Here is a 13,955-nt window from a genome sequence, read left to right as displayed (position 1 = left end):
CTACTTTACCCTCGTCAATATGGTATCTTGAAACCCCCAGTAATAGATGTTATACCTTAATCTTTATTGTCATCATGAAGTATTCATGTCTATTACATTAGCAGTTTTAGCATCACATTTATTTATTAATCAGTTAACTGGTGCTTAAAGCTTTGTGTCCAATCTTTTATCAAGTTGTCTGAAGGGGAATAACTCCTACAGTTCATGAAAAAAGTTATCCAATAATTTAACACTTAAATATCTTCCCCTAGGAATACAACTTCCCTGAGGTTAAGGACAGGCAATACCTCCTGGGATTTTACAGAAACGCCAAGAAGCAAAAATTAGATGTACAAAGATACAATGAGATAAAAGATGCTATTGCTGAAGTACAACACGACATTCAACGTTTGCGAGACCCTCTCCAGAAACGACTGCCAATGAAGGAGTTATAGACACTATTTATCATAGACGAAGCATATCATTTCTTTTTGTAGGACAAGTCCAGTTGGTGTAAAATTTTGTTTTGTATCTCATCCCAACTCCTTGTTTGTCTCCTTTTTAATTGTTAGATTTTTCTTTTGAACGAAGTTAATGTTTAGTATAATTTATACTTATGACCAATTCTGTGTCTGATAATTAAGTGTGTATGCTTCAGGACTGCACTGATAATGGAACAAAGTTAGAAAACTTCTTTTGCTGATTATTGGTTTTAATCTTGACATCTTGAAAAGTTTCGACACACAAGAGGTATTTGGGGTGAACTATTTGTAAAATCTGTATAAATATACCTAGTATGTGCTGATAGGCTTCTTTACTTTATCACCACACAGAAGCAACATTCATGTCCTTGTACCCAAAAATAGAACCAAATAATGATGTGTTATATTCCTACTGCTGTAAGATTGTCACTGCGTCAGCTTGGTGGGTAAACTTATAGATCATCATCTATATACTGTGGGATTAAAGCTGTTTGTGACATTTGATTTAAATTTTGTCTGATAAAAAAAATTGACATCAAAATGCAAGCATATTGTTAAAATGGAAGATAATATTCTTGTTAAATGTAGATGGGTGTATTGTTGTAGTATGTTAAAGGAGAAGTGGTGCCTACAGGTAAATTTCCACAAATATCATGTCCTCATTCTTAATATGACCAGTAACACTATCACAATAGGCCTATCTGTGAGATCTGTTGATGCTCTACTAACAAGTTTTGTGATTATCTCCTCTTGTGTTGGTATAACAGTACATACCGTATATAAATCTGATTCTGGACTGTATGTTTATGTACACATCATGTAATATTCTGTGGCCTATTTGAAATAAAAATCAAAAGTGATAGATACCTCGCTCTCATCTTACCACCGCTAATTCTGATCCACTTTCTTTGTGATAATGTTATACATTTGCCTTGGACAATTTTACTGGAATACATTTATGTCGATCTGATGATTATAGTGAGATCATTAGAAGCTGTTTTTGAGTGATGTCACCATTGATTTGTTAATTTTGTTCATGTTTAGATTGTGTATTTATGTTAGGCTACATAACAAACAGTAAAGGAAGTGATGATACATCTGAATCTACATCCTGTGTAATCTCGATAGTGATAACCATCCCAACATCAATCATTTAACAATAACACAATCACATGCTTTGTTTTGTATCATTCCAATTTTTGTTAATCTCCACAAATGAATTTGAACAAGTCTGTAAATGTATTGGTTTTTGTTTTCCTAGAATGCCACTTAAAAACATTAATTAAAGGTCTTTAGAAAGTTTTTTTCTGCTGTAGTGTTGATCTGTGGGTATACTAACAAATGAATCTGTCATAAATATTTGATATGCAGTTGTTATGGTGGTGGGGATATACTAATACAGCACATTTACAGCTCGTCTCTGTCAAACCACAAGCATTTGTTTACTATGTACTATGTTGTCTATTAAGATTCTACAGGCAGTTTATCCACATCGGTCATCATGTTTTGAGATTGCCTGTATAACTCATATCTAAGGCTAAAATGAACATATACAAAGAATTTTTGTAATAATGTTGATTCACTACAGCAAATTTCTGAATAGATTTTTAGGTCACCTGAGATGAAGTCTCATGGTGACGTATTCTAATCGCCTTTTGTCATCCGTCGTCCGTCGTGCGACGATAAACAATTTACATTTTCGACTTCTTCTCCAAAACCACTGAAGCAATTTCAATGAAATTTTACACAAACCTTTTAAAGTATAAGGTAAATCAAAATTGTGAATTATATGACCCCCCACAGGGCTGTTTGGAGGGCCAAAAGGGATAAAATTGACTAAAATTTCAAAAATCTTCTTCTCCACTCACAGATGTGGTAGAATCAAATACTCTTCATGGATAGAAAGGTCTCAAGGCCCTCTACAAAAATTTTGAATTATATGACACTGGAGTCTCAGGTTTCCACCTGGGGAGGGGGTTAGTTTACTATAGTTTATAGAGGGAAAATACATTTTTAATCGTACACAGCACCTTTAGTAGGCCATATCCCTGAAATATTCACACAGGGCTATTATGCTTTATGGAGACTGCTTAGGGTTTGGATCACTGTCAGTTTAGACCAGATTATTTGTTTCCAATATTAACTTATTCAACCCTGAAATTTTATAGTGAACCGTTCCAACCATTGAATCAGAAGAGTTCCAATGTGTCTTTAGGGGTGAGTGGGTTATAACTCCACTCAGGGAATGATTGCAATACTGTATCAGACATTTTCAGTTACCATCATTATTAAACAGAAGGACTTTGAACTTAGGTAAAAAAAAATTTAAACTTTCAGAAATAATATTTTATGTACAACACATCATTTTGTGTAACATGGATCACATCTTCCATCTACCTGATATTTCTGATATTAAGGGACTGACTTGATCCTATGCTGCAATAGTGATTTTGGCTTGTATGTGTAGACTGCTTAATCTTTCTCTGTGTTAATTGTGAAATATTTCTGATGATAAAGAATTTTAATCACATTTTTGATCCATTAAAAATGACATTTTTGAAATTGGCCACAATTTGTGGTGATTAGCATTGTGAACTGCCTCCGTAGAACTTTGTAGTTTTATAGCTTTACTGCCGTTCTATCATAAGATTGCACGATTGTGTTACAGTACTAGTGTATCGACTCACAGTAGTAGATTACATCGCTACATGTTACAGGTAAAGTGCCTATGTAACACGCATTGTGATTGGCTGAGTTGATCTAAAAATAGAAGAGAAAAACGTGTGTGCACAGTAAAGCTGTATTTTTTTAGCCTGCCATGCTTGGTCTCATTTTCTTCCGATATTCGACGAATTTAACAACTTCTTCACTGACCTTTGTTGGTGTCATGATAGACCGAACACGTGGAAGCAGAGAACCATGCTGTTCCTCGCACAACTTTGCGATGTTTCCGACAGGTGGATTTACAAACGTCGGCCGCTTTAGATATATTTCCATAGGACACCCCATGCCATCATTGTACATTTTCACTACCCTTTCGCGTACTTTTAGATCGGTTCGTGGCTTTGACATGTCGACATATGATCGGTTGAGGACTGCTTCTAATTTTGGCTGTGATCGGTTGAACCGCTTCTAATTTTGGCGAGATTAAAATAGTAACGTAACGTTACACATGTGCAAACACACATGTAACTTACCGGTAACTTATAATATGCACGCGTTGGCAGCTTGGCGATCGACGATTTTTAGTACTTCCACACTTTTTTATTCAGTATAAAGTTCAAATTCAGAGTTAAATTGACATTTTAAATATACCTTACCATAATTATGAAACTGAACAGTTGTTTTAGCAGATGCTTTCTTCTTGACCTTCATATTTATTCATTAACGGTACCAGTATTATCATGTTTTTAAAAATCAATATTATGTATTCTTCTACAGCTAGTATAACCTGATTGTGTGTTATCTCTTTCCATGTTTGATTTTTTTTTTCAATCATCTTATTTATATATTTACAACAGCTATTTCAGGAAACTCTGTCAGTCAAGTTCGTCACATGTGCTAGGTGTACTACGGAAAAAAAACACCCAACAGTCATGTATATTACAGCGCGAATTCTATATATCAGCGTTATTTATTTTTACATCGTAATACTTCTATTTTACAAATATTAATTTTTCAGATGTTTATCTATGAACATTTGTATTTGTTTCGACCAAGGATTTATAAGTGAGAAGGATTCGTGTCTGTCTCTTTACATTACTAAACACCACGCGAGACGCCTATGAACCGGGAATAAAAACCGTTTTTCTCAACAAATACTTGTCTTATCGAGTCAAACGAAACACCATTGTAAAGTTTATTAAATTTCACGACGTTTATAACTTGCTTTAAAGACGGAATGTTTAGGGGATATGTCTTAAATTTTCGTTAAAAAAAATCGACAGCTCATGAAATGACAGCACCGCTTCAGAAAGTAAGACGGTAACCCTCGCACCCGCAAGCTACATCAAAGGCTGCGCCGGCGGATATCAAAGGAAAATCAGTCGTCGCCCAACGTCACGGTCAGTGCACAAACACAAAAGCGCCTGCCTTGGACTTCCCCAAAACCCAGTGTGACTTATCCTTCTCATATACGTCCTCATATACGTCCTTGTTTCGACGTACTTACAACGTCCCGATTGCACAAATAGGTTGCATTGTGTAACGTTTCTTTATATCCACACTTCAGCCAATCACAATGCGTGTTACATAGACACTTCACCTGTACCATGTAGCGATATAATCTACTACAGTGAGTCGATACACTAGTACTGTAACACAATCGTGCAATCTTATGATAGAACGGCAGTAATCATTGTATATGGTAGTAGATATATAATCAGGGCACCAGGTGGTGTACAGACCTCAGCACTGTAGTGTAGTGTGCACCTTGTAGGATCAGGTTTCATTTTCAACTAATAAGCATTTACTGGCCTGTGTGTTAACGTTAACCCTTGACCTCCATGATGTCTTGGAAGTGTGCAGTTTGGTCACAGGTTATTCGTTTTTCGTGAAGCTCTAGCTTTGAGAAAGAACTATGGTTTCAAAGTACAGAGAAATTATTTTTGCAGTTACAATAACTTTAGGAGACAAGAAGGTTAATGAGATTAATGAAATAGTGGTTTCTATGGTAACTGTGACTGATAAAGAACCTCGGGTTTCTATGGTAACTGTGACCTGATAAAGAACCTCAGGTGTCTATGGTAACTGTGACTGATAAAGAACCTCAGGTTTCTATGGTAACTGACTGATAAAGAACCTCAGGTGTCTATGGTAACTGTGACCTGATAAAGAACCTCAGGTGTCTATGGTAACTGTGACCTGATAAAGAACCTCAGGTGTCTATGGTAACTGTGACCTGATAAAGAACCTCAGGTGTCTATGGTAACTGACTGATAAAGAACCTCAGGTTTCTATGGTAACTGACTGATAAAGAACCTCAGGTTTCTATGGTAACTGTGACCTGATAAAGAACCTCAGTGTCTATGGTAACTGTGACCTGATAAAGAACCTCAGGTGTCTATGGTAACTGTGACCTGATAAAGAACCTCAGGTTTCTATGGTAACTGTGACCTGATAAAGAACCTCAGGTGTCTATGGTAACTGTGACCTAATAAAGAACCTCAGGTGTCTATGGTAACTGTGACCTGATAAAGAACCTCAAGTTTTCTATGGTAAATGTGACCTGATAAATAACCTCAGGTTTCTATGGTAACTGTGAATTGATAAAGATGGAACCTCTCTGTTATAGTAACAATGTAGGGAGACAAGTGTACCACTAGGAACCTAGTGCATGATTTCTATGGTAACAACAATTGTCCAAATAACACATCTGCTTTAAACAAAAGGTGCCAATAAAAATATGTTTATAAATAGTTACCTGTAGAATAACTAGATATGAGAGTCTAATGTTCCTTGTGGTGGTAACTTGTCTCTGGTTGACCTTGGTTCAGACAATATATGGGTATTTTGGTTAAGATGGATATGTATAATGTGTGTCCATGTTTATAGAACACACGGTTAGATGTTAGCATGTTAAAGAAGTTTTCCTTGTATGCTTTCCTCTTGTGATGCATAGCTGTGATAGGTATTTCTGGTTTTGTCTAATTTTTACCGATTTTCCCTACCGGTGTACAGTTAATAATCAGATACATTATGGGGGGGTTTTATCCCCTAGAAAAAAAAACAACTCAACAATTGTTTATGTTGATGGATTCATCTTACAATATTCCAAAATATCTGATTTTACAAGTTTCTGAAGGATGTTTCCGTAAAGTTAACATATTTTATCTACTAAAAAATGCAACAAATTTATCAAAATTGACCTAAGAAGTTAACACATACAAAGTACACATGATCAATCAATAGATCTGCTTATCTCCCTTGCCATTGGTTCTTAAATTATCTCCCTTTCATGGAAAATATTCAGCCAAAAACTTTTCTCTAAAAAGTACAAGTAAAACAGTTATACAATATTGAGACTGGTGTTAGACGACCTGAAATAAAAACACAAAACTTAATTAATAAATGCCAAATTCACCATAATTTTATGCCATCTAGCCGTGCTTGTTAGGTCAGCTGACCCGAAGGGTCAGGATGACCTATAGTCATCATGTTTCGTCCGTCGTCGTGCGCCGTCCGCCGTCCGCCGTGCGCCGTCCGCCGTGCGTTAACTTTTCACATTTTGAACTTCTTCTCAAGTTTGACCAGTGGGATTGAGCTGAAACTTACCTGAAATGATCCTGAGATGGTCCTGACAAAGTGTTGTTATTTTTCGGGTCGATCCGAAATCCAAGATGGCCGCCACAGCCGCCATCTTGAAAACACATTTTAAACTTCTTCTCAAGTTCTACCGGTGCGATTTGGCTGAAACTTGCATGAAGTGATCCTGACATGGTCCCGACAAAGTGTTGTTATTTTTCGGGTCGATCCGAAATCCAAGATGGCCGCCACAGGCGCCATCTTGAAAACACATTTTGAACTTCTTCTCAAGTTCTACCGGTGCGATTTGGCTGAAACTTGCATGAAATGATCCTGACATGGTCCCGACAAAGTGTTGTTATTTTTCGGGTCGATCCGAAATCCAAGATGGCCGCCACAGCCGCCATCTTGAAAACACATTTTAAACTTCTTCTCAAGTTCTACCGGTGCGATTTGGCTGAAACTTGCATGAAATGATCCTGACATGGTCCCGACAAAGTGTTGTTATTTTTTGGGTCGATCCGAAATCAAAGATGGCCGCCACAGCCGCCATCTTGAAAACACATTTTGAACTTCTTCTCAAGTTCTACCGGTGCGATGTGGCTGAAACTTGCATGAAATGATCCTGACATGGTCCCGACAAAGTGTTGTTATTTTTCGGGTCGATCCGAAATCCAAGATGGCCGCCACAGCCGCCATCTTGAAAACACATTTTAAACTTCTTCTCAAGTTCTTCCAGTGGGATTTGGCTGAAACTTGCATGAAATGATCCTGACATGGTCCCGACAAAGTGTTGTTATTTTTCGGGTCGATCTGAAATCCAAGATGGCAGCCACAGTCTCCATCTTGAAAACACATTTTGAACTTCTTCTCAAGTTCTACCGGTGCAATTTCGCTGAAACTTGCATGAAATGATCCTGACATGGTCCAGACAAAGTGTTGTTATTTTTCGGGTCAATCCGAAATCCAAGATGGCCGTCACAGCTGCCATCTTGAAAACACATTTTGAACTTATTCTCAAGTTCTACCGAAGGGATTTGGCTGAAACTTGCATGAAATGATCCTGACATGGTCCAGACAAAGTATTGTTACATCTCTGGTTGATCCCAAATCGAAGATGACTACCATGACACTATATCTAATTAATTTCCTATATTTAAAGGCCCTTGGGCCTCTTGTTTGAAATAAAATTTGTTGAAAGAAATTGAAAATGATCCTGACATGATCCTGACAAAGTGACACCATATATAATTAATTTTACCATTGTCAAGGTAGTCAGATGACCGTTAAGGCCCTTTGGGCCTCTTGTTAGAGATGTTATGAAGTATTTGACCAATGTTCCATTTGTTTTTCATCTGCCAGTTTTACAAACGATCATGTGACTGTATCAATGTTATTTTGTATTTGGATATTTACAGTTATCTCCTCCTGTTGATGTGTTTGCAAGCTTAATGTCATACTTTTCTGAGAAAACAACACAAGTTTCATTCTCAAAATAATGACATCACAATCGATACCTACCTGCAAGAGAGGTTGCTTTGAGATATGCAATGACAGGAAAGAGTTGGTAAAAAAGAAAACATAGGGTAATGTTTACATGACAAAGGTGGAGGGAATCCCCAAAACCTATTCCCTGTCCATGTAGATTATTGTAAATATAGTATCACTGTACTCGGAAGTATTTATAACATCTGCTCCATTAACTGTAACTTAATTTAGGGGTTAGAAGATTGTTAACACTTAAATGTTATCCTTGTATAATTCTGTATCAAATTATTTATATAATTACAAATGGCTTTGATAGTTATTTATCTATTTAAATATAAATGATAATTCAACGACTTATAAATGTATACTTTCTGTAATATAAGTTCTTTTTTCCTGATGATTTACAACAGTGTGAGTGGAATCTTTAACTAGAATTTACATATTTGATTGTAATATAGCAAATCGTTGAATTTCTCTGCAAAATTATAAACTTCAACTTGATTTAATTAATAATTATTAGTTTCTCATTGTTAACAAGTTGTTGAATGTTATTTTAGATAATTTTCCTTTCTTTTTTCTGTTTTAAAAAGCTTGATGAATGAAATGATGATGTGACATTTGAAGGTTTTTTCATTCCTTTGTAAGTGAGCAAATACAAGTGTGAACCAGTTTTTCTAGGTATGTACATCCAGTTACTCTCTTCTACACATACATTAAAAAGTTTATTCTCTCAAATGGACATTTGTCTTGTTTCTTTGTTAAACAAATCCATCGAGGTGTTAACTGGACCAGAGATGTCTGTTTTGAGCTGGCTTCTCGACAAGAGTGGGACTTATGGAATCGTTCAGGCCTCGGTGTTAGCGCCGGTGTCGTTGGAAAGGACCAATTATTGGGCAAGTTTTGAAATGCTGCTATCCCTAATGACTGACCATGATTTCTAAAATAATTTGAAATTGCAAGTATTGTGATGGGTATGGACAATCATTATAAGGGAGTAAATGCTGGATTTTGAAAATTTCAGAAAATCAAGAGAAATGGGCAGCTTAAGGTTTCAGTGCAAGGGATGAAATACTGTTATCCATCACAAATGACATTGATTTCTACAATGTATGTAACAAATATGAGTTAGAATTGTTGTCATAGGTATGGACCATTATCAACAGGAGAAAATGCAGGATTTTAAGAATTTCAAAAGGACCAATGGACAGAAATGGCCAGGTAAAAGTTTTGGTGCCAGTCGGGCGCCCTGCTGGGTGTATTTGATGTATTTCCCTTTACTACCTTGTATATTGCCCTAATGTCCATATGTTACCAATGCAAAGACGTTGATTGGCATTTGACAGATCCCTTCAGTAATTTATGTGAAAAAGCGGTAACTATCAAAATCAAAGATGGCGGCAGGTCGGCCATATTGTTGACCGATCAGTTACAAAATGCAATAAGCACAACTAGGGTCCTAGGGGAACCTACATGTGAAATTTGAGAAGGATCCCTTCAGTACTTTCTGACAAAAAGCTTTAACAAACCCTTATTATATAAATCCAAGATGAGGGCTATCGGCCATCTTATTGACTGATCTGTCTCAAAATGCAATTGCACAACTATCTAAAACAAGAGATCCCAGCGAGGTCTTGGCACCTACCAAAGAATGATTTAAGTCTGACATTTGAAAGAGGGATTTTTTATCTGCTTTTGAAACTTTTTCCAACACACTAAAAATAAAATTTAAGTCCGATCACTTCAGTACTTTCTGAGAAATAGCTGTACCAAACTTCAATTATCAAAATCCAAGATGGCGGCCTGTTGGCCATCTTATTCACCGATCAGTCCAAAAATGTAGCTATAGGGCCCAAGGGAAACCTGCATCTATAATTTGAAACAGGTGCCTTCATTACTTTCTCCGAAATAGCGATAACAAACTTCAATATCAAAATATAAGATGGCAGCCTATCAACCATCTTGTTAAACAATCGGTCCCAAAATGCAATATGCACTAACTATCAAAATCCAAGATGGCTGTCTGACGGCCATCTTGTTGATCGATCGGTGAGAAAACAATATGCACAACTAGGTCTCTAAGGGAACCTACACATGAAATTTGAGAATGATCCATTCAAGACTTTCTGAGAAATAGGATAACAAACTTTAACTATCAAAATCCAAGATGGCTGTTTGGCGGCCATCTTGTTGACCGATCGGTCCCAAAACGCAATATGCACAACTAGGTCCCTAGGGGAACCTACACATGAAATTTGAGAATGATGCATTAAGCACTTTCTGAAAAAAAGCGATTACAATCTTTAACTATCAATATCCAAGATGGCTGCCTGGCGGCCATGTTGTTGACCGATCGGTCCCAAAATGCAATATGCACAACTAGGGTCCTAAGGAAACCTACAAATGAAATTTGAGAATGATCCATTCAGGACTTTTTTGAGAAATAGCGATCACAAACTTTTTATTAAAATCCAAGATGGCTGCCTGGCGGTCGTTTTGTTGAGTGATCAGTCCCCAATCTCAATATGCACAGTTAGGGCCCTAGGGGAACCTACACATGAAATTTGAGAATGACCCATTCACAACTTTCTAAGAAATATCGATGTTACGAACTTTAACTATCAAAATCCAAGATGGCTGTCTGACGGCCATCTTGTTGACCGATCGGTGAGAAAACACAATATGCACAACTAGGTCTCTAAGGGAACCTACACATGAAATTTGAGAATGATCCATTCAAGACTTTCTGAGAAATAGGATAACAAACTTTAACTATCAAAATCCAACATGGCTGTTTGGCGGCCATCTTGTTGACCGATCGGTCCCAAAACGCAATATGCACAACTAGGTCCCTAGGGGAACATACACATGAAATTTGAGAATGATGCATTAAGCACTTTCTGAAAAAAAAGCGATTACAATCTTTAACTATCAATATCCAAGATGGCTGCCTGGCGGCCATGTTGTTGACCGATCGGTCCCAAAATGCAATATGCCGACTAGGGTCCTAAGGAAACCTACAAATGAAATTTGAGAATGATCCATTCAGGACTTTTTTGAGAAAAAGCGATCACAAACTTTTTATTAAAATCCAAGATGGCTGCCTGGCGGTCGTTTTGTTGAGTGATCAGTCCCCAATCGCAATATGCACAACTAGGGCCCTAGGGGAACCTACACATGAAATTTGAGAATGATCCATTCTCAACTTTTTAAGAAATAGCGATAACGAACTTTAACTATCAAAAACCAGATGGCGGCCTGGCGGCCATCTTGTTGACCGATCGGTCCCAAAAAGCAATATGCACAACTAGGTCCCTAGGGGAACCTACACATGCAATTTGAGAATGATGCATTAAGCACTTTCTGAGAAAAAGCGATAACAATCTTTAACTATCAAAATCCAAGATGGCTGCCTGGCGGCCATGTTGTTGACCGATCGGTTCCAAAACGCAATATGCACAACTAGGTCTCTAGGGAAACCTACATATGAAATTTGAGAATGATCCATTCAGGACTTTTTGAGAAATAGCGATAACAAACTTTAACTATTAAAATCCAAGAATGCTGCCTTGCGGTCGTCTTGTTGAGTGATCAGTCCCCAATCTCAATATGCACAGTTAGGGCCCTAGGGGAACCTACACATGGAATTTGAGAATGACCCATTCACAACTTTCTAAGAAATATCGATGTTACGAACTTTAACTATCAAAATCCAAGATGGCTGCCTGGCGGCCATCTTGTTGATCGATCGGTCCCAAAACGCAATATGCACAACAAGGTCCCTAGGGGAACCTACACATGAAATTTGAGAATGATCCATTCACAACTTTCTAAGAAATAGTGATAACGAACTTTAACTATCAAAATCCAAGATGGCTTTTTGAGAAATAGCGATAACAAGAATTGTTAACGAACGGACGGACGGACGACGGACGAAAAGCGATTTGAATATCTGATGATGGTGGGCTAAAAATAAACCGATCAAAGTGCCAAGGCCACTTATAGATGCTGTGAATGAAGGACTCAAACAAAGGAATAAAACAATGGGTTTATCATTTTATAATTTATATTAAATTTAGTTAACATGTTGTAGAACATTGTATTTGTATAATGTACAATGTTGAATTTTGGAGTTAAACAAAAGATATTTATTATTTTATTATTATCAAAGTTGATTCAACCACCATAAGTTAAATAGGTGGTTTTTTCCTGAAATGACTGAAATATGTTTTATATATTAAAATTTCTTATATCTGAAATAAGTAGATTTATTAAACCAATAAATCTGGTAAAAATCTGAGTTCTATTTTCTTTTAATACATGTAAGTAATCTATATACACATATTAATTACTGAAATAATCAATTTGATCAATGTCTCTTTAAAAGAAAAGAAGAAAATAAGTTAATAGATTTCCGGATTATGTAGTGATTTCCTTGTTAGAAAGACTAACAAGGCTGCTTGCAAGTGTATCACTTTGCTTTGCCGACTTTTGACTTAAACAGTTATAAATCATGGCCAGATACTTTTGTCAAATAAAAAGTCATCATTTGGTTACCTATTACAACAATCCTTTGATGTTATGAAACATTGCTACAAATATATTGTGTATGTTTGAACAAGTCTTTCACTACGGTAATATAGTAATGACGTTTAAAGGGAGGAAACTCGAGCTTTCACATCTCTAGAAGGAAGAGAGCGTTGTAATTTCATCAGCTATAATTCGGATTACTACGGTATTATAGCAGTGAACATTACGACCGTACATGTTTTCAGAAAAAAAAAAAGATGGAATTAATGTTGATTAGAGATTGACACCTCATGTATAATTTCTCTATGTATTTGTTTGATTTGATCTTAAAGTGAATAGTCGGGCAAAGAAAACCAGTCTAAATGCGTTCATTGGCCTTCCAAAAGTTCTCACATATTAATACGACGGTCAAGTTCTGCTTAGTTTCCCAGTTCTGACAATTAAAGTAAAGAAAAGTTGAAAGCATTGAAAGCGAGGCTGCGTGGGAATGTAACGTTTTAGAATTTCCATTTAATTTCTTCGTACGCAGACAGATTTTGACGAGAGATTTTTTATTTTTCCATTTCATAATAAGTTATACTGGATACATTCACACCATTTTACCGACTTAAGCCATCCTTGCCCGACTGTTCACTTTAAATGAGCTACACGATGTTTCAATAGAGATTCTACAAAGTACGGGTCATGACACCTCCAAAGGAGATTGTGGATGAACACAGTTATAGGTACTGTTTACCACCACAAGCGTAGATTTTGTGATTTTGGCTTGGTTTTTGAGGTACCCATTAGAGGCAAGACGACAATTCGACTGGACAGGGAAATGTCTACATAGCATATTTTTCGTAAATTTCCCGATTCATCAAGCCATAACTTCGTCAATACTTGGCCAATTTTGTTCATCAAGCACTCGATGGAAACAAGGATTCATATACGTCCTTGATGGAAAGATAAATTATTTCTCCTTAAGGTAAGATATGCGTCAATGGTGTATAGAACCCATTTATTAAGATAATCACGGATTTAGAAAAAATAGGTCCATTTGTCTCGACCGCCGAGTTCATACCCTTGATACTATAATATATATATGTATACTATCAGTTAAAAAAATCGTGGCAGGTCCCTGTGGTTGGACACATGTAAAAATCAAAGAATTTTCGTCAATGGTTAAATCATTGTTGCCTTAAAGTAATAGTTCTGTTGTATTAGGATGATTTAGGACAGCAAAGGAACGATTAC

General features: G+C 36.6%; 1 protein-coding gene across 4 annotated transcripts in view; it reads left to right on the top strand.

Annotated features, from left to right (window-relative positions):
* Positions 1 to 8,931, top strand: part of LOC138322656 (calcium uniporter protein, mitochondrial-like) — a 122,928-nt gene extending 113,997 nt beyond the window's left edge. The window contains exons 7-8 of one of the 4 annotated variants that reach the window (XR_011208454.1): positions 252 to 5,197; positions 5,268 to 8,931. Coding sequence is in view for 1 of the 4 variants with exons in the window: in XM_069266658.1 (XP_069122759.1) it covers positions 252 to 434 (183 nt within the window). In the remaining 3 variants the exon portion in view is untranslated. Of the gene's footprint in view, positions 1 to 251 lie in introns of all 4 variants that reach the window. The other 3 variants (XR_011208455.1, XR_011208453.1, XM_069266658.1) reach the window with 3 other exon arrangements.
* Positions 8,932 to 13,955: the final 5,024 nt, after the last annotated feature.

The sequence above is a fragment of the Argopecten irradians genome, chromosome 5 (assembly GCF_041381155.1).
Source record: "Argopecten irradians isolate NY chromosome 5, Ai_NY, whole genome shotgun sequence".
NCBI lineage: Eukaryota > Metazoa > Mollusca > Bivalvia > Pectinida > Pectinidae > Argopecten > Argopecten irradians.
The sequence above is the reverse complement of the archived record's forward strand: the minus strand, read 5'-3'. Positions and strand labels throughout refer to the sequence as shown.